Consider the following 27,111-nt stretch of genomic DNA (forward strand, 5'->3'; position numbering starts at 1 on the left):
GCAAATCTATGTCTGACACTCATAACACAACCGGCAGAAACTAATGAAGAACCAGTGGAAAACACGGCCATGGCATTCATTCCGTTTTGTGGGGCCTTATCAGGAAAAGTTAGACGCATTTTACACAAATATCAAGTAAAAACTATCTTCTGCCCTCCAACTAAAACCAGAGCAACTCTTAGAAGTGTTAAGGATGACCTTGGCATACGTAAATCAGGAGTTAACAAAATACCAAGCCAATGCAGTAGGGAATACTTAGGTCAGACAATTCGCACCATTGAAGACCAATGCTGTGAACACCAATGGCGATTACAACAGCCTAATAAGTCTGCAATCGCCGAGTATTGCCTGTCAGAACTTTATGGCATGGATTATGACAAGACCAAGGTCCTAACACAAACGTCAACATATTGGGACTGTATCATCCAAGAAGCTATAGTGGTTCAAATGGTTCAAATGGCTCTGAGCACTATGGGACTTAACATCTATGGTCATCAGCCCCCTAGAACTTAGAACTACTTAAACCTAACTAACCTAAGGACATCACACAACACCCAGTCATCAGTCACCCTGCCGGGAATCGAACACGGGAACCCGGACGTGGGAAGCGAGAACGAAAGAAGCTATAGTGATCAGAATAAGAAAACCTGAACTGAATTGTGACTGCAGCTATTCCCTTAACCAAGCTTGGGAACCAGCCATTATCTGGATTAAGGAGAAGATAGAAATATCCCATAATGTACTGACTTTGAGGGCAGGGGGAGGAACCTCTGAAACACCGCTGGCAAACCTCCCTGGGCGCGGACCTACGAGGGACCTACCAGATGCTGGGCCACAAGCTGGGCATTGAACCCCGGCACGGACAGCCGAGAGAGTTCCCAGGCATGGATGTGGAGGGAGTGCCCAAGGGAGGGGGAATCTGATATATACCTCATGCCTGCTGTCCCTTGGCAGTACATCAACACACCTGATGGTGGCAACAAGGTGAATAGCCAAAATATTGTGTCCTTTGTGCACTCACACCAGACTGTTCACTCGAAATTTATTTTGTCCTGCTGACTGTCCTTCCCATCCCTTCCACAGTGGTATGCCACTATCCACTGAACCTACACAATATACTCGTCCATCCCTACACTACCCCTGATTCCAACCGATTACCTCATGGCTCATATCGCTGTAATAGGCCTACGTGCAAGACCTATACCATACATCCTACCACCACCTACTCCAGTCCAGTCACAAACATCACCTATCCCAGCAAGGGCAGGGCAACCTGTGAAACCAGTCATGTGATCTACAAGCTAAGCTGCAACCATTGTGACACATTATATGTGAGCATGACAACCAACAAGCTGTCTGTCTGCATGAATGGCCACCCGCAAACTGCAGTCAAGAGACAACTGGAGCACCCTGTTGCTGAGCACGTTGCCCAACATGACATTCTTCATTTCAGCCTGTGCCATATGGATCCTTCCCATCAACACCAACTTTTCCGAACTGTGCAGGTGAGAATTCTCCCCACAATATATCCTGTGTTCTCATAACCCTCCTGGCCACAACCTTCTTTAGTCATTGCCCTTACTCACGTTTCACCTTCCCTGTTCCCACTTCATTACTACACAGCTCTCTATACCACCAACATAATCAGTGTCCTTACATCTCTCCTTTTCTGCTACCCCCCCTCCCCCCCATTTCTCCCCTGCACCGGCTAACCTCCCGATTGCACCTAGATGCCGTACCCTGCCTCCACCTTGTCCCTGCATTCTTGCCAGCAGCATTTCACTGTCCCCCACCCCTACCCTGCTATTCCTTCCCCTTGTCCCAGCTTTCTCCTTACCCCCACCCAGTTGCCTCTCCCATCGTGCACTACTGCTGCTGCTTGTAGTCTGGCTTCAGCTGCCAGAAACTATGGTCATGTGTGTGAGTTACATATGGGTGTTTGTGACTGTCAGTCACCTATTTTTGACAAAGGCCTTGGTGACCAAAAGCTTATTTTGTGGCAGTCTTGTTGTGCCTGTCTGCTTGTCAGATTCTCCGCTATGTGGTGAGTACCAACTATCCTTTTTGTAATATTGTTACATTCCACCTCAATTTTCCATTGCTTGAAATTGTGCATGTGAAGGAACTGAAAACTATGTGCTGCAGTGTAGAGCGTATTCTTTAACAAATGTTGGTCCAACTGTTTAATAAAAGGAACTAGGCTTAAGATTATAGAAGATGAGACAACCAGATCAGGTAAGCTGCACCTCTCATCCTGCAGTCTGAGTGACTTGCCATTCCTCTGTAACCTAAGGAAAGCTGGGATTACTTATTGTAGTTTTGTATGTATCTGTTGACAAGTTAACCCCGAGAAGGTAAGTGCTGCCCAGTCATTCTGTCTCACAATTTTATAAAATCAGTATCCAATTTGTTATCCAAAGATTCCTACTGAACCTTATCTTTTTCAGTATTCAATTCCCAGAACTACCAGGTTGTATTCTATTGTATTCCTTTCCTCATTTGTGTCTGTCATAGCCTAACGTTCCCTTTGAAACTCTAAATAACCTCTGGTTCTTTCAATTTGTATTGGCCTCATGTCCTTAATTTCATACATTTCTGCAATTTCTTCAGATTTAATGTGTAGCTTGTAATCTGTAAGTCATGATAAGGGCCCACATATTCTTCTGGAAATGTCTAGCCATTTCAACCAAACAATGAAAAATCCAGGATGGAATGTGACAATATTATGAAAAGGAAAGTTGGCATTCGCCATATTGCAGAGATCTGAGTCACAGATGGGCACAACAAAAAGACTGTCACAAATAAGGTTTTGGTCCATAAGGTCTTTGTCCAAAATGGACAACACACACACACACACACACACACACACACACACACACACACACACACACACACGACTTGACTGCAGTCTCAGGCTACTGTTGCCACAGTGGTTACAGTTGCCTTCAATGTCTTCTTACTGATGATAACATATTTTATGCAGTATCAATCATGCATTGAGACATTATGTCTCATAAATATAATCCTGAGAATGAGTTTTCCAGGGTTTGGATTGACATAAGTTACACATTAACTGAGAGTAGCAACCAATGCAAGATTTTTCTGCAAGACTGCTAACAATAAATTATGAGTAGTCTATTCTGCTCACACTGATATTTATGGGAATTACTTACATTAGAGAAGCAACTAATCTCAAACATACCACTGCTCTTACTCTTACACTAATCAACTTATTTTTACCTGCTACACTCATGTAATCCAATTTTTAATGGCTAGACCATACAGTGGAAATGCTGAGTCACAAACAGGCACAACAAGAAAACTGTCAATAAAGCTTTCAGCCCACAAGGCCTTTGTAAAAAATAGATCACACACACACACACACACACACACACACACACACACATGACTTGACTGCAGTCTCAGGCTACTGTTGCCACAGTGGTTACAGTTGCCTGAGACAGCAGTCGTGTGTGTATGTGTGTGTGTGTGTGTGTGTGTGTGTGTGTGTGTGTGTGTGATCTATTTTTTACAAAGGCCTTGTGGGCTGAAAGCTTTATTGACAGTTTTCTTGTTGTGCCTGTTTGTAACTCAGCATTTCCACTGCATGGTCTAGCCATTAAAAATTGGATTACATGAGTGTAGCAGGTAAAAATAAGTTGATTAGTGTAAGAGTAAGAGCAGTGGTATGTTTGAGAGTAGTTGCTTCTCTAATGTAAGTAATTCCCATAAATATCAGTGTGAGCAGAATAGACTATTCATAATTTATTGTTAGCAGTCTTGCAGAAAAATCTTGCATTGGTTGCTACTCTCAGTTAATGTGTAACTTATGTCAATCCAAACCCTGGAAAACTCATTCTCAGGATTATATTTATGAGACATAATATCTCAATCCATGATTGATACTGCATAAAATATGTTATCATCAGTAAGAAGACACTGAAGGAGAAAATTTCACCTAACAAGTCTCGTTAATATGTATATTCTGTAATCTGACATTAAAAGTGCTTATATTTGTGTTTGTGTTGTAGGGATATTTTGCAGCCATTGGTCTTATTTGGTGACAGTTTTGCATTAAGTAGTTATATTATGACTGTTACAGTGAACCACTGTGGGGGATAGAGGCACGCAATGCGGCTATTGCCAACAGCTACTTTACTTGTGCAATCAACCGTGTTGGCACTGAATATTTTCCAAACAAGTTTACCTCTGGTGATGGTCGGGAAGCACACCAGGACTTTGGCCACTTCTATGGCTCAAGTTATGTGGCAGCGCCAGATGGTAGCCGTACACCAGTAAGTAGAACAAGTAAACTAAAAATGCAGTTGTATATAATTCTAATTGCTAATCACTTGTGCAAAGACAATAATAACAATTAGTTGACATTTGATTCCTTCTTATGGTATGTTAATGATATTTGTTTCTGTAACAGTTTTAATCCCCCTTTCCAATCTGTCATTTCTTCATTGCCATATTGTAAATAGTTTCACTGTCTATGTATGTATGTATGTATGTATCTATCTATCTATCTTGGGATTTCTAGTGACAATCATCTTTTGGGAGCCACTTTAAAAGTGCCAACAAGTTGAGAAGGTTTCATTGAAGTGAGAAATTTGAGCAGTTTTGCCAAATCAGCATGGAAAATGAGCCTTCAGCCACATTGAAGTGACTCAATGTACTGTGCTCATATAACACAAAACACAAAGTAGGCACCCAGATGCAAAATTACTGTGTTCAGGCTTTCATCAGTGCAGGAAGAATTCAGCATAGCAGTGTTATACCACTCTTCTGCTTTCAGGGAACATGAGGTACATCTTGGCCATGTCTTGATCAGTAAACCTATCCGTACTGCTGTATGTCACTGTTTACATACAACTAATACTGCCGAAAAACAGATCTGGGACAGAACTAAGTAGCACTAATGCAAGCTTGAGTGTGAACAGTGAAATGGACATTACTGTTGTCAACAGCAAGTGCCGTGAGTGACTAGACCAAGTTTTTTTCCAAACAAGACAGACAGCAAATACCACTGACATTAGCACTGTTATGCAGATATTTTCAGTTCAACTGAGATAGAAAGATAAATGATGATAAAAAATATCAAATGATATACAATTAGTCTGTAATTAGTCATCAGAGACCATACCAAAATACTCAGAAAATATCCCTGAACTACCTCTGACATTCTGCCAGCGGAGTTGGCAGTTCATGCTGCACTACATGCACGAACAGCCACCACCAAACAGTGGCCAACCACAAACTTACACTGCTGCTACAAGCACATTTCGTGACTCTAGGTATATGACACTACTGTATCATCCTGCACAGCTGAACAAACAGTATGTTTGTTCTCTCTAGTACTAGTTATGTGGGACTTGAGGTCCAGCATGGCATCAAGTATGGCCATCCTGAACCTATCGATTCCACATTTGTGTGACAGTCATGGGATCTTGGCCAGTGTGAGCACCAATATCACAGAATGGTGAACAGCAGTCTCAGTAGGCCACAACTGTGCCACTGTCAAAATCAGACAGTTCTGGTAGACATTTCTCCTTTTTACATGAGGCGTGCCATGATCTTCTCACAAAACATAGCAATTGTACGTGATTTCTGCATATTATCTCCTTAAATACAGAATGCAGAAGGTGTGACTCCTACTCACTTCATGTGATTCTGCAGAAATGCTAATCATTTGGTTATCCAATCATGTAGTACACTTCATGCCAGTCTGACATTTGTTGTGCACTGCCTTCATTGGGTTGCACTTTTAATTGCCAGTGGTGTAACTGTGAAATTTCTTTACAAGTCAATACAGAAATAGTATCTTGTTTTCTATATTTAATCATTTCAATCATCTGTGGTTAATGAGAAAAATAATTCAAGAATGAAAAGAAAGACAATATTAATTTCATTTATTTTATCTCATTATTACAGAATAAAAGAAAAATTAGCCAGTTTGTGGAATTTTCTTGCACCCTTAGAAAGAACAGTGCAGATGAACTAATAAGTCTACAAAAAACTGTGAGGAACAGTGCTGCACATTCATCGAGCAGCAGTGTAAGTTTGTGGTTGGCCACTGTTTGGTGGTGGCTGTTCGTGCATGTAGAAGTCTATTTCGTTGTCATATCGACAGAAAACACTGCAGCTTAGGTACATGACAAGGCTGCTTTCAGCTGTGGTGTTTCCTTTGTATGGATAAGAAGTGGCAGTGACTTAACTCCAGTACCAAGTGATGGATATACACTCTTAAAACAAAAAAGTGACCCACCATATAAGAATTATCTGAATGGGACAGACAGAATATTTTATGTACTTGTACAGACAAACAAATGATTGCGATTTCAGAAAAATTGGATGATTTATTCAAGAGAAAGAGCTTTGAAAATTGGTCAAGTCAATAACACATTGGTCAACTTGCGGCCAGTATGCAAGCAGTTATTTGGCTTGGCATTAATTGTTAGTCTTTGTAGGATACCTTCCCGAGAAATTTTGTGCCAAATTATGTCCAACTGATGCATTAGGTCATCAAAATCCTGAGATGGTTGGAGGACCCTGCCCATATTGCTCCAAGCATTCCCAATTGGCGAGATCCCTTTGGTTGTCATCCACAGCGTCCTCAGAGCAGAGCAGTATGTCGACACTATTTTAAACCCCATTTTGTTGTCCTTCATGCTGAGCAATCCTGGCCTTATATATCAGCAAGATAATCCCCACTAACATGTGGCAAAAGTTTCTACTCCTTGTCTTCATGCTTGCCAAACGCTATCTTGGCCAGAAAATTCAGCATATCTCTTCCCAATTGATAATGTTTGGAGTAATCAGCTAGAGATTTTGATGATATAACACACTGACAGGACATAATTTGGCATGTCCTTCAGAAGGATATCCAACAACTATATCAATCAATGCCAAGCTGAATAACTGCTTGCAAAGGAACAGATGTGGACCAGTGTGTTACTGACTTGCTGAATTTGTGAAGTCTTCCTCTTGAACAAATCATCCATTTTTTCTGAAACTGTAATCATTTATTTGTCAGCATGTGTATATCACATCTACTGATTTCCATGCCATTCACATAATTATTTCATGGTGCACCTTTCCTTTTGTTTCAGAGTGTATGTATGAATCTAGAATTACTCACAGAGATCTTACTCAAGACGTTCAAGACTGGTGTGGACTAGGATGTTATGCAGATCGTGTGGGTGTTAATACTGCTTTAGAAGATAAGGGTAGAATTTGGAGTAGGGTGTCCATCAACTAGAGTGTGATGAGAGGTAGCTGAAGCCCTGGCAAATTGTGTGGCTTGAGTGATATTGCATGAGAATGGAAGTAAGTTAAACAATTGATTTCAAGTAGGCATTCATTCATGTCATGAAAAGAAACATGGAAATAAGTGTTTCTGGACAAACTGTGCAAGAGACTGTCTGTTTTTAAAGGTTCTGGAAAAGTAATCAGCATACTTGGGTAAGTCCTTCCCACTTCAGATGTGACATCCTTAGATGTCAAGTTTGTAATGTGAAATGGATGACAGCTGATGAAATGGAGTAGCAATGGGTGGCCCTGGTATGAAAAGAGGTTTTTATTAAGCCATCAGAGAGACAGAAATCAACATCCAAGAAAGTAGCTCAATGAGTGGGTGAGAACCATGTAATAGAGATGTGGGACTAGATATTGAGAGTCCAGAGAAGAGAACAGAGGTTGTTCTTCCAATGTCTCCATATCATCTATATCTACATCTACATCTGACGGTGTGTGGTGGAGGGTACCCTTGAGTACCTCTATTGGTTCTCCCTTCTATTCCAGTCTTGTATTGTTAGTGGAAAGAAGGATTGCTGGTATGCCTCTGTGTGGGCTCTAATCTCTCTGATTTTATCCTCATGGTCTCTTTGCGACATATACGTAGGAGGGAGCAATATACTGCTTGACTCCTTGGTGAAGGTATGTTCTCGAAACTTCAACAAAAGCCTATACCGAGCTACTGAGCGTCTCTCCTGCAGAGTCTTCCACTGGAGTTTATCTATCATCTCCGTAACGCTTTCGTGATTACAAAATGATCCTGTAACGAAGCACGCTGCTCTCCGTTGGGTCTTCTCTATCTCTTCTATCAACCCTGTCTGGTACGGATCACACAGCGCTGAGCAGCATTCAAGCAGTGGGCGAACAAGCATACTATAACCTACTTCCTTTGTTTTCAGATTGCATTTCCTTAGGATTCTTCCAATGAATCTCATTCTGGCATCTGCTTTACCTACGATCAACTTTATATGATCATTCCATTTTAAATCACTCCTAATGCGTACTCCCAGATAATTTATGGTATTAACTGCTTCCAGTTGCTGACCTGCTATATTGTAGCTAAATGATAAGGGACAATATCATCAATGACTCTGAGTCAGATGTGAGTTTTAAATTGAAGGGATAGAAATAAACAGGCTGGTATAGGAAAGTACCATGAAAATTTGTTTGTATAATAGATCTTCAAGGGAGAGTAATTATGGAACAATGTATGATTGGCCAAAAAGGTTAGGAAAGAGGTGGTCAGTTTGGTGCAAGGAGGACATAGTAGTGTTCCCTCAAAGCAGGGACATTCATGGTAATAAGCAAGGAGTTTGATGGTAATGAGACAGGAACTGTGGAAATACATTGAAGGAAGTGGTGTTTTGGATGTATAATTGGAGATAGCAAACAATTGGTTTGAGATGCTGGAAACACAGCCACTGCAGTTATCTTTAATAGGCTGACCAATGGAGAGACCAGTGTAGTTGAGTTTTTGGAGCTTTGGGAGCAGCTTAAAAGTGGATGTACAGTGGGCTGCCACTGTGAGAACAGAGATGAATTCAGGTACCAGGATTTGTGAAAGACTGATGCTGTGGGAAACTGTTGGGAGTAATTTTGAACTTTTGTCATGGAATCATAGTGGTAAAGTTTGTAAGCAGAAGTGTTGGAAAGTTGTCAGAGACACCTGAGTCATGTAGTGCAGTTCATGATGACATCTCATATGAGGTTCTCTCTCTCTCTCTCTCTCTCTCTCTCTCTCCCTCTCCCCTCCCCCTCCCCCTCCCCCTCCCCCTCCCCCTGTCACCCTTGCTCCCTCCCTCAGTCCCCCTCATCACCCTCTCTTCCTCCCCCCCCTCCCCCCCACACACACAGGATGATCACAACAGTCATGAAAAGAAAATTTAATATGCTTTTGTAATGGCATTGTAGCCTGATAATGAGGTATCACATCAAAACATGCTGCTAAATCAATAATTTAATAGTCAACAAATTGTGGGACTTAGTGGTATCTGAAAACCTTTTGAAGGTCAACACAATTTAATAGGTGTAGAATATCTGTTTCTTCCATAGCTGTGACAACGTTGGACTCTCTGGGAAGGCATTTCAAGAATGAATGGGACACCAGGTTGGATGTGAAAAATTCCTGTGAGATTACAGAGAGTGGGAGGGGGTGGTGCTGGGGGGAGGAAGATCATGTTTTGGAGGGAGAATAGCTTTACTTAAGACAAGGTTCAATGAGGACATGGATGGTCTGTGACGAGTAGGTTTTGAAATGATGAAAATCTTTCACTGAAGTGAAAAAGTAAAAGAAAACAGGTACTTGACAGCTTCAGCATGGTTAAACCTGAGATCCTGTAGGGTAAGGTTTTCAAACTGTTTGTTCACTAAATCATTGGGAATCTGAAGAGGATTTTTGGGAGTACAATGTTTTATGCGGCACAAAGGCAGTTTTTTAGGCTGTGTACGAGGAAAGTAAACCACAAGGCAGACCTTGAAGCTATAAGGATTTCTTGTGGGGAAGGGGGCAATTTGAATGGAAAATTACATTTTTCATATGAGGATGTTTTTGCCAGGACAACTCTCATCTTTGTAATTGAGAAAAAGCTGGTGTTAGGGAGGAGAATCCAGATGGCACAACTTGTGAAGCCATTGAAAGTGAGCACGATGTGTTCAGAAGTCTGGTCAACCATGTTGTTGAGCACAGTTTGGTGGTGACCATTCGTTCAAGTGGAGAGCTGATTAGTAATCATGGCCTTATATAATATAGTACAGAAATTATGGAACAGATGGTATGTGACATGACTGTTTTCACAGGTGTCCTGGGTCTGATAAGATAGGGAGTTGTCCTTACAACATGTCTTTTGATCCTTTAATAATACTCCTGACCTCAGTATCTATTAGACCCTGTCTCACAACCAACTCACCCCTGCCTCTTGACCCTAATTTCACTCGTCCTGCAATCAGACCCTCTTTCCACACTCTTCCTCTTCCTTTGTCTTGTGTACCCCTGCCAGTCCACTGCTACATGTCACTGTGCACTCCTCCTGCATACAGCTGGAAAATAGCTCACATGTTCTTCATGCCTGCCCTGAGCTCCCACTGCCCTCTGCTTTCTAGCTTATCATCCACTCTTCCACAACTCTCTCTCTCTTACACCACCCATCTTTTTTCTACCCTCAGAGTCAAGGTGCAGTGGTAGCCCTATGTAGTCAGCCTCCAGTTGCCAAAGAAGGAATGTGGCCATACATGTAGTGTGTGTGTGGGTGTGTGTGTGTGTGTGTGTGTGTGTGTGTGTGTGTGTGTAGCAAAATTCTCAGCGCTTTCTTGTGTTCCTGTCAACTCAGCATCTCCACTGTTTTGTGACAGTTGCTTGTATCTGTTTCATTGGATTTCATCTGATATTAAGCTTGATTGTAATCTCGTGTACTGTCGGTTTCTGTATTTGGATAGGACATTCAGTTTCATTATTTCAGCTGGTTTTTGTGTACTCGTTGCTACACAGTGTAGTGATATTTTCTGTATTTGTTGCTATATTCTTCATGAAGCACAGTAATTTACTATCTTCTCTCAGCATTTTATTCATTTCTGTCCCCCTTCCCCTCCCCCATCACAAATCATGTCAGTTGCCTATTACTCCCTATTCTATTAAACGTTCCCATCCAAAAGAATGTATGTTCAGTTTTTCCAGTTTTCTTACAGTTTTTGTCACTGTTTTTCTTCATACTTCTCTCTTGCTTTTTGCCACTTCTTTAAATTCATGCTTGTTCTAATAATCTTCTTACAAGTCTCTAACAGCCTTTATTTTATGGCTTCTTTTTCTTTGCTACATCTTTCATTTCTCATTAGTATTTCCTCTCCTACCGTGATGGATCCCATCACCTATTCCTTTAAAAGCCATGCTTTTGTACTCTCACAGCTGAAGTCCCACATCCTGTTCCTCGAATCTCACATATCACTAGGAATTACCTGTAAAGCTCTTAACTTCAAATTATCTTTTTTTCAAATATAACATAATCCTTCCCTACCTCCTGCATTACCAAACACAGCAACTTCTTGCCTACACCCATGTCGTTAATGACCAATATACTGCTTTCAGTTTTCTCCCTGGTAAATATCTTTCCCTCTGAAAAAATTTCTGGTAGCTGCTGATCACAGTGCCTTTGATGGTATTACCTATCAAACCAGTTATAAACTGCAGTAACAGGCCAAGCGTTGCCTCAAAAGGTATTAAACTGTCTCCTAACCTACCTTGCCAGTTGTATTACACAATGAAAAGTCCAGAATGGATTTAGATCAATATGAATACTCACCACATAGAGGAAGTCTTGAGTGGCAGACAGCCATATTTAAAAGTTGACTTACTCATCTGACGAAGTCCCCCATCAGATTTAGAAACACACACACACACACACACACACACACACACACACACACACACACACACGCGCGCGCGCTCACATTCATACATGCACAGCTCACACGCGCATGGCATCTCAGTTGTCTCTGGGAGCTGAGGTTTCATGACATCCTTCCTACTCATCTTAATCAGCTTCATACGTACTAGTGATTACTTCACACTTGAATGACAGGGCTACAAAGGTTTCAGGGTCATAACAATAGGAAACAAATAAGCTCCAATCTTTTGAGGGCTCTTTAAAGGAGACCTGTCTGAAATTCATGGTCCTCTAGTCCTTGTGACATTCCTATTGTAAGTCTGCTACTTCAATGAGAGAGGTTTTATTGAACACCAATTAAGTACAAACAAATCACAGAATATGATAGATCCTGACTCTTCTGGAACTACACAAAAACAAAAATTTCTGGATGTGGATTTTTCTGGAGGGATACTGAATAACTCAAATGTTATTTCTGGAGAACTGGGAAACCCTTGAATACAAAACACTTTCTCTGTGCGCGCCCACACACACACACACACACACACACACACACACACACACACACCATTGGTTCACTTGCAAAAGGCATAATATGTGGTTGAATGGAGAATGGTGACATTGGGGGAACACATATCTTCGTGTGCAAGACAAGCTTTGACAGCAGGGAATAAAAAGTCCAAATCACGTCCAGAAAAGAACCAAGTTTGTGAGGTCATTGTTAATAAGTCCACAGGAGGACATGTAGTACACATGAGAAAGCTGAGGGCAGTGAGACTCAGAGACTTTGCAACAGCCCTTAAATCTGCTGCTGTTGTTTACTACCAACGTAACCTGGGGCCAGTATGTGACTGAGTGGTTATAATTAAAGTGGAGCTACTCACAGAGGTCCAGTGTGAGCTGTAATTATTATATGGCAGTAAAATTTGGTAAGTATTCTAATGTGTTAGTGCAGGACCGATTTATACTGAAAAAAACATTAGTTCCAGTTTTGGTTACCACATGCAAATCCAGTACTTTGAGTACAAGAAAGAAATATGGAAATGTTTCCATATGTAATGGATTATGAATGGGGCATGGCCAGGAAAGATCAAACAAGTGAGACAGGCATAATGTTGATGTTATTATTAACCACCACTTACACAGTTTGTTTGATATGAGCACCGGAGATGTCAATGAGAGGCCGCATCTATGAAAAAACAGCGTGATCAACAGTTGCTCACAGCAGTTTCAGTGGAATCTGAGCAACGTGTTCATGTGTATTGGCCTTCAAGTCAGGTAGAGACTGAATGTATCCCCAGTACACGTGTTCTTTTTGATACCCCAGAGCCAAAAGTCACATGGATTCAGATCAGATGATCATGCATGCTATGCTTCTGGAAAACCTCTAGAGATAACAAGTTTATGGATGGCCACAGTAAACAGATATTTCATTGGGCGAGCTATATGAGAAGTTACCCCATCTTGCATGAAAAAAGTGGTTTCCACATTGTTGCACTCTTCCAAAGCATGAATCACATGTTGTACAAGGAAGTCTCGATAATGTGCAGGTGTCACAGAACATCTGGGCATATTCTGTTCAAAGAATAACAGAGCAAGAATAAATGTGCTAGTGAATTCATACACGGAGTCACATGTGGTAAGGGCAACGGCTCTTCACGCACAACGCACAGTTTAACAGTACACCGAATCTGGTAGTTATGTGCATACCTCCTGTGGTGTAAAATGAGCCTCATCACCCCCACAGAATATTGCCTGCCTACATGTCATCAACTTTGATTGATGCAAGAAATAATTAGGAGATTCAGAATGTTGCTGTGGATCATGAGGTTTCAGATACTGCACCATCTGAATCTCATGGGGGCATATGCTGCATGGTCAGTTACAGCAATAGCAACCTTGTCAGTAAGTTTGACTAGGATAGGACATCTTCCTTTCCCAATGACTGCATCTAATAGGCAGGTGTTGGTGACATCGGGCAGCAAGTGGTAGTGGGCGAGTAGGTCCACTCTGATGATCGGTTCTGTTACATCAGCAACAATGAACTTGCATGTTATAGCATGATGCAATCCCAGTTCTAATTCCGTATGCTGTGTGCTATATGTACAAATATCAGAATTGTTGGCCACTGTCAGCGTGAAGGCAGTGATCAGGTGATACTTAAGTGCCTTTTCCTGCAGCAGAATACTTAAATCTGAGCTGGTATCTATCAAGAATTTGCATCCTGACTTACAGTCAATGAGATGCAGGCAGGTTGAGGAACGGACAGGCACATTGATTTCTGCTTGGCACTTAACATTTCTGTATTCACATGGCACATTGGACTTATGAGTTTGATCCCTGAATCACTGATGATACCTGCATGTATTCATGACTTGGGCATCATTGTGATGTGACATGTCGTGAGTGCTGTGGCTCTGCATTTGCATCAGGAATTACTTTTAAGAACACAATCAGCAAGGAGTTTACTCAGTTGATTAGACAGAGCATCAGTTTTGCTTCTCAAGCTGTCGTTTGATTATTGCTCCAGTGTCAGCACTTTTTTTGAAAACTTGTTTCTATCAGGTTCATTTCTGTTGCAGTTTTGTTGAACATAACAGTAACATCAGTTCCAGAAGTGGGCACAATAACGCCTTGTATCCTGCCAGCCAGTGCGGCAACTTCATCCAAGGACATCTAGATCTGAGAAGCAATTACCACTTTCACTTGCTCTGGCAACCTACTGCTCCATATTGTGTGTAGTAGTGTGTCTGGCATGGTGTGAGTGTCCACTTTGCTTCTTAAGTGACGTAAGTATTGTGGTGGTTTCTTGGCACCGATGTCTTCTTGCATGAGTACCTGTCACACTCTCTTCTCTTGGCAGGCAGACACTCTTGTGTATTAATTCTGACTTCAGTTTTGAATATGTTTCCATGTTCAGTGGTGCTGTTATTATATCTTGTACTTCTGCTGTGAAACTGTGGTCAATTTTACTTACCACCAGCTTGAATTTAGTGGCGTCCATCACTATGCCAGAACATTTGCTTCCCCTTGTGCAAACCAGAGAATTGGACTGGTAGGCCAGATCTGTGCAAGTCATACAGCTGATCTTGACATGTTATACATTTCTTCATTCAGTATTTTATTACAGCAAGTTGATGTTTTCTCATCGCAATCCATTCGTCTGAGCTACGATCGCAACACAGTCACCACTGAAGGTCATCTTATAGGCCTATAAGACAGCCACTAAACTGCTTTTTATATGTGGGCATACAGCATGCAGCAAATGCGAGTCTTATTCTTTCTTCCATATTAAAAAAAACTATCAAGTATGTAAAGCAAAGTCACATACGTTGAGAACAGGAACATTTATTGGAAATGAAAAGGATAAATAACTTGTTGTTATAACAATGAAATAATATATTACCAAGAAAAAACACGCAATTCAATAGTGTTTCTTCTTAGGCACGGAATAAGTGCTCACGTCAGTGCCCCAGGCGGTGATAGTGCAAACTTCTTTGATGTAACTTGGCAGTCGCCACATTTCCATTATTCCTATTACTTTCGGTATGTGAAAATTGTGTCTCTGTAACTTTTCATCTTAAAGTCCGACCTGTTAATGTTCTTTGAGTCACAATAAAGAACAATAAAGGACATAGTAGCTACTCAAAATGAAGGTACTGATTGTAGCTACTCAAAATAAAGATACTAAAAATTAGGAACAGTCTAAATTTTTTGGTGACAGTGGCAAATGAATGCAAGAGTTAGCTCTGTTTACTCTTGCACAAAAGTGGGTGAAAAAATATACTAATAGACAATGTTTGTTGTTCCTAATGGCTTCGATACTACGTTTCATTTTCCACTGTTCACAACGTCAGTGTCATAGCAGTTGCGACACTGTAGCTGTACAGTATGCATGTATTACTGCAAGTAAACTGTCTGTAACATTTAAACATGAACATCCGTAGAATGCAACTTCATGAAACATTGTTACTTTCATGTGTCATTTCTATCACAGTATCTGGTTATTACGCATGATAGAAGTTGAAAGCAACGTCAGAGACAAAGGAAAACTTTTCTCAAGTGTGTATCCATGTGTGTGTCTACTTCCTCTTCTAATGGCACTCCTTCCACATGCTACAACTATGTAGATTCATTAGCTAGATTCCAGTTTTGCTCCTATAACATGCATATATAGCTATTATTTTATGATAAATATGAATGGGCTTATGTGAATAACACTGATATTTGAGAAACACAACATTTATATTCTATAGCTGAGGAGGCATCATCATTTTTAAATACTAACTTTCCTTCTAATCTTACTTACCTCTCTTGAGTAAGACAGATAGTTCACAGACTACAGTGAATAATGGTAGGGGGAAGACAATGTTGTTTCCCTGAAGCATTAATGGTCCTGTAATCCTAACATTTTCACTAAGAGCGAAAGTTGCTCTGACACTGCTGTGATGTTTACAAAAAGTGTCATTCCTAATAGAAAACAGACTGGAACAATATATAGCATTTTTGTCTAAAACTGAAACAACTGTTAATACAAACAGTAGCTATAACTGGTGTGGTTCTTTGATCTGGTTTATTCTATTAAGAAACTGCTAAATAAAATGAAACCTTCCTTTCAACTACTGTAGGAACTGTATCACACACCAGATAAATAAGACTGTTTTGGTACACATTTTAATGTGCCTGATTTACATAAATAAGATGACAGAATTAATGAAGTACTGAAATCCAATGCACTCTACTACAAATAAACAGTATTAATTTAGAAAACAAAGAAATAGTCTCACCTGTCCAACATGTGCTCCAGTTTCTCAAGTACAAGATTGAAAAGTAGGGCTTTCTTAGATAACTGAAATCTGGATATAAATTCAGAATCGGTGTCATCTCACTTTCTTCTCCTTCCTCATTCTCATGTACAGTACAGGCAAAATCTCATCATTGCTGTCTGCAACTGCATCAGTGATTGTTCCTGCCATCTTGAAAGATTAAGCTCACTAACCAGCCAAAAATCACCAGTTGAGTTGTCCCTAGATTATTCTCTGGTTAGGTGTTATTCAGGGTTCGTACAAAGTGGTTCTTACGCCATTCTCGGAATAGAGATTAACCAGCTGCTAACTGGAGAATGTAAAACGAATCCTATGAATGTCCACATTGCTATTACCACAGCCATCTGCACTAATAGAGGTAGCCATGCTATTACTGTCTGTATGCAAAGCTTGCATCGGTCTACATACACATCTATACCATGCAAACCATTGGGAGGTGCATGCAAGAGGGTGTGTCCCTTACCAGTTATTAGGGTTTCTTCCTATTTCATTCACATATAGAGTTCAGGAAGAATGATTTTTGAAAGCCTCTTCATGTGCAGTATTTATTCTAATCTTATACTCACAATCTCTATGTGAGGGATACATAGGGGCTGTAGTATATTCCTAGATTAATCATTTAAAGCAAATTCTTGAGAATGTTAATAGGCTATCTTGATATGGTTCATGTCTGTCTTCAAGGGTCTTCCAGTTCAGTTCCTTCAGTATCTCCATGACACTCTCCCATGGAGTAAACAAACATGTGACCATTTGTGCTGCCCTTCTCTGCATACGTTGAGTATCCCCTGTTAGTCCTATCTGGTACAGGTCCCACACCCTTGAGCAATATTCTAGCAAGTCTACAATCTCCTTTTCCCAAACTGAACCTATGTGCTCATTCCATTTTATACACCCACAAAGTGTTACACCCAGGTATTTGTATAAGTTGGCCAATTCCAACAGTGACTTGTTGATATTATAGTCATAGGCTACAATGTTTTTTTGTTTGTGAAGTGCACAATTTTACATTCTGAACATTTAAAGCAAGGTGCCAATCTCGGCAGTATGTTGAAGACTTATCAAGATCTGACTTATTTCTCAGACAGCATTTCATTATAGATAACTACATCATCTGCACGGAGCCTGATTTTACTGTTAATATTGTCTGCAAGGTCATTAATATATAACATGAACTGCAAGGGTCCCAACACACTTCCCTGTTGCACACCCAATGTGACTTCTACATATGACGATGATAACAATCCTTTGTACCAAAATGTTGTCTGTCTGGTTACAAATTTCACTTGATACCCCATGTGATTGCACTTTTGGCTATAAGCATAGGTGTGGTACTCAGTCAAATGCTTTTCAAAAATCAAGAAATACTGCAGCTACCTGGTTGCCTTGATTCAAATTTTTCAGTATATCATGTGAGAAAAGTGTGAGTTGGGTTTCACATAATTGATATTTTCAAAATCCATGCTGGCTGGCATTCAGGAGGTAATTCTGTTCAAGATACCTCATTAAGTTTGAGCTCAGAATGTGTTCTAAGATTCTACAAGGATACTGTGCGGTAGTTTTGTTATTCAATTCTACTAGCCTGCTTGTAGATGGGTGTGAGATGTGCCTTTTTCCAAGAACTGGGCACAGTTTTTCATTCAAGGGATCCACGATAGATTGTAGTTAAAAGAGGAGCTAACTCAGCTGCAAATTCAGTATAGAATCTGAATAGGTATTCCAACAGGGCCTGAAGCTTTGTGCAGTTTAAACAATTTCAGTTTTTTCTCAACACCACTGACACTAATACTTATTTCATTCACCTTTTCAGTGGTATGAAGATTAAATTGAGGAAATTCTCCTGGGTTTTCCTTTGTAAAGAAACATTTGAAAGTGGAGCATTTCAGCTTTTGCTCTGCTACCTGCTTCATTCACTAGCAACTGTACACTAACTTTTGTGCCACTAACAGCCTTTACATCAGAAAGATCACTTGACAATAGTCTGCTATGGTAGTAATTGAAGGCATCATGCATTACTCTCTTGACACCCAAATACATTCCATTCAGCACCTGTCTAGCAGTATGTCTTTCATTCTGACCCATTAGCATTCTTCTAGTCATACCCTAAAACAAATATAGTTTCCGCACTATAAAGGAAGTCGGAAGTTATAGTCATTCCAAATAAAAAAATTAAAAATCAGGAAATTACTTTAAAGTTTCTGGTAATGGCAGCAAATAATCACATTGTTACTCTTACAGAAAAGTAATTGAAATAATGGCACCAATATACAATGTTATTTACATACTTTGCTACTACAGCATGTTGATTTTTCACTGCTGACATCATCATCATCAACCAAGTAGTTGTCGCATTGGAGGTGCCTGGTATATGTGTTTTACTGCAAATGAACCACATAAACATAAAAGCCCTTAGGATCTGATTTCCTGAAATATTGTTACTTTTGTCTATTGTTTCTACCATAGCGCCCAATGGTTGTTCAGGACAGGCGTTGGTAGCTCTTCAGTTTTCAGTGTTTGGGTGTTGGGGATTTTAATGTGTGATAGAGAATGTAACATCAGTGTTACGAATGTGAAAGCTCCTACTTCCTTTTACCACTCCTAACAGCTACATACACACATTAATTTTTTCTTTGTGCACATCTGTTGCAAAGTAATTTTGAGTTATATAAGAATTATTGGCCTCCTTGTACAGTTAATATTAAAAATTGGTACTTCAATTTTTGTGTTCATGTATTAATATAATGATAAATCTTCTGGAAAAATAGAAAATACAACTAGTCACAAAATATCAGCTGACAAATTAATGACATATAAAAAATGCTCTAAAATTCATAGAAACATGAATGGGTAAAATAGATAGCAAAGATAAATTTAAATACATTGAAGAAACTATACAATAGCATGGACAAGAAAAATTTTCAATAGATCTAAGAGTTAATAAATGGAAAGAGACTATGATTTGACAGAGAATATTTACAACAATAAATGCACATATTGTAAAACTAAACTGAAACACACTACCACAGAGGTATGACCAATATGGTTATATGAATGTGCGAGCCTAACAATGAACTCTAACGTAGACATAAAAAGAATGGGTGCAATATAAACTACAGATGGTTGGAAAATGAGAAGTAATGAGGAAATCTACAAAATACAGCGAAGATACCAAATGTAATGCTAAGTAAAGACTAATATTTTTATGGATACTTCTCATGAATGAATGAATGAAGGAAAAAAGGTAGCGAAACAAATATTCTTTTATTCTGATTTGATCCATTATAAATGGTTCTGAAAGCCTGCGACTGTGAAAACAATACATTTGTTTATAAACAACTCATCTGCTACCAGTCATGATTTTCTTTATTTTACTTATTTATAGAAATCACATAACAAACACAAAAAACGCACTTGAAAATGGGAATCATTTTCTGAAATGCAACATGCGATAAATAAAAATAAGGAAAATCATGACTGGTAGCAGATGAGTTATTTATAAACAAACCTATTCTTGTATTTCTGGAAGAAGAAATCAGTGATAGTATGGATTACAGAAACAAGGAAAGAACAAGAAAGAAACAACACTAAAGAATCAGAAATAACAGAAAGAAACCTTTTTAAGAAAAAAATACTAAATCTGGAAGGCTTTCAGAGCAGAATAAGAAACTGGGAACAATATGGACAGAACAGAGGAAAAGACAATGTGGGGAACAAATGAGGGAGTACTGGAAAAATAGGAAACAACAACAAAGGAAGAACACAAATTGAGGTTTTTACATGATTCTAGCTGGAAAATAAGGAAATAAAAAAATGCAATAGCTATAATTTTTTTTAGAATTAATGTCTTTCTGTGAAAGTGACATGAAATATGTAATGTTAACAATTCCAGAGAAGGAAAGTTGCCACTCACCATATAGCGGAGATACTTAGTCACGATAGGGACAACAAAAAAGATTCACACAATTTTAGCTTTCGGCCATAAAGGCCTTTGTCAGCAGTATACACACACACACACACACACACACACACACACACACACACACACAAATGCAACTTGCACACACATCTGCAGTCTCAGAGAGCTGGACTTTCCATTGTTTAATGTTAACAGTATTTTATACATCCCCTATTATTGATTCAGCTGGCCAGTTATTTCATTTATAGAATAATGAATAAGAGAAAAATCACAGAAAAGTGAACTTAATTGAATATCACTAATGCAGTGCTATGAATTGAAAGATTACCTATGAAAAATGAAATATCCAATTGTGTCGTGATGTGTAGTAATTATGTATCATATTCTCTGCTTCACAAATCTCGGTCTGTGGGATTCCAAAGGGCATAGACAGTGAGAATATACTAGAAATGTATGGTACCCTATTGCCCTAGGGACCATTTTTGCACTTGTGATGTCTGCAGTCTCCTTCTTAACATACCTTCCTCAAGAACTATTCAGATAGGAACTTCATCTTCAACACTTGGCTAGTTCTCACCACCAACCTGGCTTTGTTTTGTTTTCTCCCTAGCCTCCTCTTTTGTTTTCTCCCTCCCTTGTCTTCTCTCTCATTTTATTTACCCTCTATATCATTTCTCTGGCATTTACTTTTTTTTTCCTATGAATGATTGTATTCCTTCTACCAAACACTTGCAATATGAGCTAGGTGAAAGTTGTCTTCCCTTGAGGATTTAAAATTCCCAAAGAAAATAACTGATGGGATTCGAAAACATGAAAATATGATAAGGTAGATGTAGGGAAAAGAGCTGTCAAGTCATATTTCATTTGCAAGATAAATTTTTATTTTTTCAATAGTAAATGTACAATGGAGCAAAAACAAGGATTTAAAAATTAGTGCCTTCTTCACATTTGCTTGTCAGTGTTACACTGTAGGAAACACATCATCATGATAAAATAAGAGTGATCAGCGCTCGCACAGAAAGATTTAAATGCTCGTTTTTCACACATGCTGTTTGAGAATGGAATGGTAGAGAAATAGCTTGAAAGTGATTCGATGAACCCTTTGCCAGGCACTTAACTGTGAATTGCAGAGTAACCATGTAGATGTAGATGAAGATACATTGCATGTGGTAACTTTCTCGGGGGAGAAGGGGAGACATTTCTGTAATGTAGAGCTTATGCAAAACAAGTTGGGAATTGCGCAGAAACACATTTTCTTTCACATTGGTATTGTTTCAGTGATTCCTATATGAAGGTGCACATGTTATTCTCATGGCGTGCAACTGAATAGGGGTAGTAAGGAAAAGATACCACAATTCAGAAAGATAACATTATAGGAAGTTAAACTGACAGAGTCTCCCAGTCCATCTTATAAGAATAGATGGAATGGTGAGATCAGCCTGCTTGATAAGAATATTAGGGGGGGGGGGGGGGGTTAAGAAATGAAGTATATTATTTTCTAATTTGCTTGGAAGATCTTAGTAGCTGGAAAGACATTGATTTCATTTTTGTGTCTGAACACAATATAAGCACAGGTATAGAAAATCTTAATGTAAGTGGTTATAAACTGGCTGATAATTCATATGGATCTAATATGGGTAAGGTACAATTTGTCAAAGAAAATGAATAAAAATAGAGAAATGTAGAGATAAGTAAATTCTGTATAGATCTGGATATAGAAATATGTGTTTGTGAGATATTATTGAAAAAAAATATTACTTGTGATTTTGATAATATATAGCTACTGTGTAGTTAAGAAATTTTCATGAAAAAATTTGTGTTTAATGTGATATCAGTCAAACGGGAAAAGGAATAATATGCAGTGATTTTGATGTAAATTTCTTGAAGGAATCTAACAGGAAAAGCTATCTGAAGGTGTTGTTAGCCACTTGTAATTTCATATCAGTCATAAATTTCCCTACCCGAGTTACTGAAGATAGAACAGCCTCACATGTAATGTATTCATACAACAAGCATAAGTTAAAAAGATGAATGCCTTTCTGTGATAAACAGATCATCAGGTCACAATGCACAGTTTGTCACATTATATAACTTAGTGTCTTGCACAGTTCAGTAATACAATTAAGAAAAGGGTGAGGCTGATTAATGATAAACCAACTGAAGATTTTAAAGAAAGGTTAAAAATTTTTGAATGGGGTGCAGTCTACAATGAGCTTAATGCTAGCTCTAAATTCAACATACTTTGTACTGAGTTTGTATCCCTTTCTGAAAGTAGTTTTCCTGCAATACTGGGAGCTCATTAAAAAAGTTTGGATCACATAAGTATCAGAGTATCTTCATAACAGAAAAGGTATGTCTTTAAAGCGATCAGAGCAAGTAACGATTCAGAAATACTTCCATATTGTAAGCAGTACTGTAATGTATTAAGAACAATTGTAAAAAAAATCAGGAGCATGCTCATTTTTTCTAAAATCAACAGATCAGACAGTTAAATTAAATCAGTTTGGAATGGCGTTAAGAGAGAGACAGAGAAAGAAAAATTATTACTGTCAGGGAGAGTAGAAGCATTGTAAAATACAGTTCATGTGTTGCAGATATTTTTAATAATTACTCTCTTAAAATAGATGAGAAAATTGGTGCAAACAGCTCAGAAGAAAAGGCAGGAGAGTAGACCAAGGAAGAAATACAGAGGTCATTCAGTGAAATAAAAATTAATCTCACATTTGAAATAAGGAAGATCATGACACTAAAAATTAACAGTTCATATGGAGCAAATACTATCACCAATAAGACTATAAAATATTGTGGCCCTGCAATATGAATTGTTCTTAGTCAGTTATGAAATGCATTGTTTGTTCAGGTTTTTTCGAACAGGCCTCTTTATAAGAACGTTGACTCCACAGTGATCAATAACTATGCCCATTGTGACTCCATACATCATTTTCTGAAATTTTTAAGAAGATAATTGCTATAATCCTGTACATCACATGTGGATACCCACCACAGCACCAGATGCCTTGCACACTAGACTCAAATATTCTGCCAGAGGCATGTGCAAGGGCCAGCCACCAGAAGCTGCTTACAACTTGTGTGTATGGCATGTCACCTGCTGTGCAGTCTGCCTGAACTCTCCTCCATATAAGGACAGTGCAGCAGTTGCCTGTCCTCAGATTGTGTCCTATGTACTGTTTCTGTGTTTGTTGTTTACTTGAATGTGGATAAATAAACTTTTGTTATTAGTGACAATACTATTGGTAGTGTCTAGCATCACAACAGTAATGTACTCCAGGGTTGTCAGTGGCCACATAGTAATTTGATACTTAGTCAGTGAAAGCATGGATTTCAAAAGGGCCACTCTACTGAGACATCTATTTATACATTTACTGATGACACAATAAAATCTTTAAATGGTAAAATATCACCACTTGGGATCTTCTGTGACTTGCTGAAGGTATTTGACAGTGTCACTCATAGAATTCCATTAGAGAAATTAAGTTTTTATGGAATAAATAGTTCAGCACATACCTGGTTTAGTTCTTACTTAAGAAAGAGAATGAATAAAGTTACAATAGGCTGTCTGAGTAGTACAAAGAGGATGCCACATCATCTGCATGGAGAGAAATTACAATGGCAGTCCCACTGTTTAATCAGTCCCTCACAGCTGTTCATGCCTTATGTTAATGAACTACTGTACCATTTTATTTGAATCAGGAAGCTGAAATAGTCCCATTTACAGATAATAAATACATTGCTATGAAGCCAAACAAAGAAACATCAACAGACAATCTACATTTCCTGACAAAAAAAGTGAAACACCCAGAAGGGTAAAAGGAAATGAAATGAATGGGTTGAAATAGTATGTGATGTTATTCCACTGATTACAAATAGAGTCAGATTTACAAGGTTCTTGGCAGTATGAGCCACTTATCAATACAATGTTGCACAGCTTCTGGTCTGAATGCGTGCACTGATTTACTTGTGAATGTTCCCATGAAGTTGTTGTGGTATTAAGCACAGCTTTTACTTTCGATGGTAATTCTCTAGTCTGCTTGCTGCTAGTCTCTGACCAATGATGTAGGATAACGCAGAATGTTGCAGGGAATCCATTATTTCTTCTTGGATGGTAGGTGTAGGGGTAGGTGTGAAGGAGTTACGACGTGTTCGGTGCACAGTTGAGCAATCCTCTCTTTTGTGGTCAGGTGTGATTGACTAGAACCTTGACAATGAGTATGCCTGTCCTGACATTCCCATGCAGTCTGACATTGGGTCACTGTAACATCCAAATAGGCCACAAATTTAGATAGTACATGATTTAACTACCGTGTCAAATGGAGACCTACAATGAGGCATCTTTGCAAGTCTGTCAGGTGCTGATAATGCTACCTCACATGGGTATGTGGTATCTCCATATCCTTCATAGTGACCACTCAGTATCTTATGCTGTTTATGCCCCTTATATACTGTACCAGTCCTACTAAGAACACTAAACACAAACAACATTACTGTGACGTGGTGACAATCCTACCTTTCACAGGGAAGTGCATACCTCTTTCCTGTCACTTACAAGTATTATTGCTGTTTGTGAGATCCAAATTCACAATGATTGTTGTTCAGAGATATAGAATATTAAAAGAGAACTATTGTTTGTCTCTCATGTGTTTAATCAGAATAAGTATATCACAAATACATCAAAAAATATGGTTTTGCCTCACAACAAGAATTGATCTTAAAATAGGAAGAATCTTCTGTTTCAGAAAAGTTGATAAACACATCATGCAAAATGGTCCAGTCTTTTACTGGAATAGAAACTCTTAGGTATTAGAATGCTGGCTGTTTCTGCTTAACACTGTAGTACCTTTTTTTAAAAAAAAGATAATCCTGCTATCCCAGTTTGCCAATTCCAACAGCCGGTCAGAATGCATCGACGCAGACAACAGCTGCTAGGTGGCGCCCCTACGGTCTGCAAGGGCTGCTGTCACCACCACAGTGCTATGTGGGGGCCATTGGCCACTGCACCAGCCTATCAGTGCTCATGGTGGTCGTATGAAGCCTGCAGCGCCAGGGCTCAGACTGCAGCCGTGTTCCAACAGCGCTCATGATTGTATCTCCATTCATCATTGCTCTGGTCAATGATAGTTGTTACATCTTGGTATCCAATTTGGTTTTGCTCTCTGGTATAGGTATTTTGCCATGTGGTCTGTGTTGTCAGTCATCCCTGTTGTGTGTGTCAGCATTGTACTGGTGGTTCTCCATTGATGCCACCGGCCAGTGCGCTCCTGTCTCATTTGATTCCAGCTACTAGATTAGATGTGATACAGCTTGCTTCAACTCTGTATCATTACTAATAGAACATTGTATTTCTAGACAATAGAAACTTCCTGACACAAGTCAATACAATGTGAGGTGCTAAACAAGACTTACAAATCTGACTCATTAGTTGTAAATTAATTTTTAGAATGATGATCATTGTTTTGGGCAAATTATGTATATCACTCGTTTGCTTTCTAGGGTCTTTCAAGAGTGAGAGATGGTCTCCTTGTAGCAGAGCTAGATCTTAATCTCTGCAGGCAAATGATAGATTCATGGGGTTTCAGGGTAAGTACTTCAGATACTAGGCAAAAAGTGTATTATGACTGAGTACGGCAAAAATTTCAAATCACCCATGTGCCTTGTTGTCTGCATTTTCAGATGACACAGCGACTGAGGGAGTATGCGGACTGGCTGAGTGCAGCTTCAGATCATGGTGTAAACCATTAATATTTTTAATGATTGCAGCAGAGTAAGGCTACAGCATCATTTATGGCAGCTGACAGTATTCCACCTCAGCACTATGATTTGAGGAAAGTGCATTTTTGCACTCTTTTTTTAAATGTTAGAGCTAAAAAGTTTGAATGAAAAAATATATATATCAGGGAGACACTTTTCAATATCAGTAAATGCAGTAAATGTAAACTTAGCTTCTTGAATGGGCCCTATTGTATCCTGTTAGTGATACTTACTTTTATTTTGCATTTATTGTTTAGTTGTAGATATTGTCAGTATAATACATGCTTCATAGATAATTTAATAAGATCAAGGTATGTGTGAAACCTTATGTAATGTAAAGTAAACAGAATAAACTGTATATTGATATTTCACCTTATTGCATTGTGTCAATCATTGTTGAAAATCACAGTTTTGTATAAGAATATACTTAAAAAATTGGAAGCACATGCCGGACTTACTTATGCTCTGTGTTCTTATTTATGCTCAGCTTTCCAAACACACACACAACACAAGAAGACTGGTTTGAAATGAAAAAAGATTCTTATACAGGAAAAAATAACAGCAACACCCAAAGCCTGTTTCTTGATGTTAAGAGCTCGTGACTTAGCCTGTGCTGCTTTATGTTAATGCTTGCTACCCTCGCATCCTCTTAAAGATTTAGATCCATGTAGTGAAGAATTTTTACTTTGACTGACTCACACTCCACATCTATCTGGAAAAAGGACATTTTCAGAAAGAGTTTAAACTATAAGGCAGAATTACTGAACAGCACTTACTATCATTCAAAAAGCTAGAACATTCTTGTGTGCTTTTATGTGTCAGTCAGCAGTACTCAATATTTTGTCTCCTGAAGTTAGCACTGGCTGGTAATTCCACCTCATAACGTAATGGTGTCTCAGCTGAATGTAGCTTCTGATACAGTTAACAAAGTACC

The 27,111-nt window shown here is 39.0% G+C and overlaps 1 protein-coding gene across 2 annotated transcripts in view; it reads left to right on the plus strand.

Annotated features, from left to right (window-relative positions):
- Positions 1 to 26,548, plus strand: part of LOC126285300 (beta-ureidopropionase) — a 158,672-nt gene extending 132,124 nt beyond the window's left edge. For both annotated transcript variants that reach the window (XM_049984591.1, XM_049984592.1), the window contains exons 7-9: positions 4,103 to 4,295; positions 25,920 to 26,006; positions 26,100 to 26,548. In XM_049984591.1, coding sequence (XP_049840548.1) covers positions 4,103 to 4,295; positions 25,920 to 26,006; positions 26,100 to 26,168 — 349 coding nt within the window. In that variant the 3' untranslated portion in view covers positions 26,169 to 26,548. The remainder of the gene's footprint in view (positions 1 to 4,102; positions 4,296 to 25,919; positions 26,007 to 26,099) is intronic.
- Positions 26,549 to 27,111: the final 563 nt, after the last annotated feature.

Source organism: Schistocerca gregaria, chromosome 8, assembly GCF_023897955.1.
Source record: "Schistocerca gregaria isolate iqSchGreg1 chromosome 8, iqSchGreg1.2, whole genome shotgun sequence".
Classification (NCBI taxonomy): Eukaryota; Metazoa; Arthropoda; class Insecta; order Orthoptera; family Acrididae; genus Schistocerca; species Schistocerca gregaria.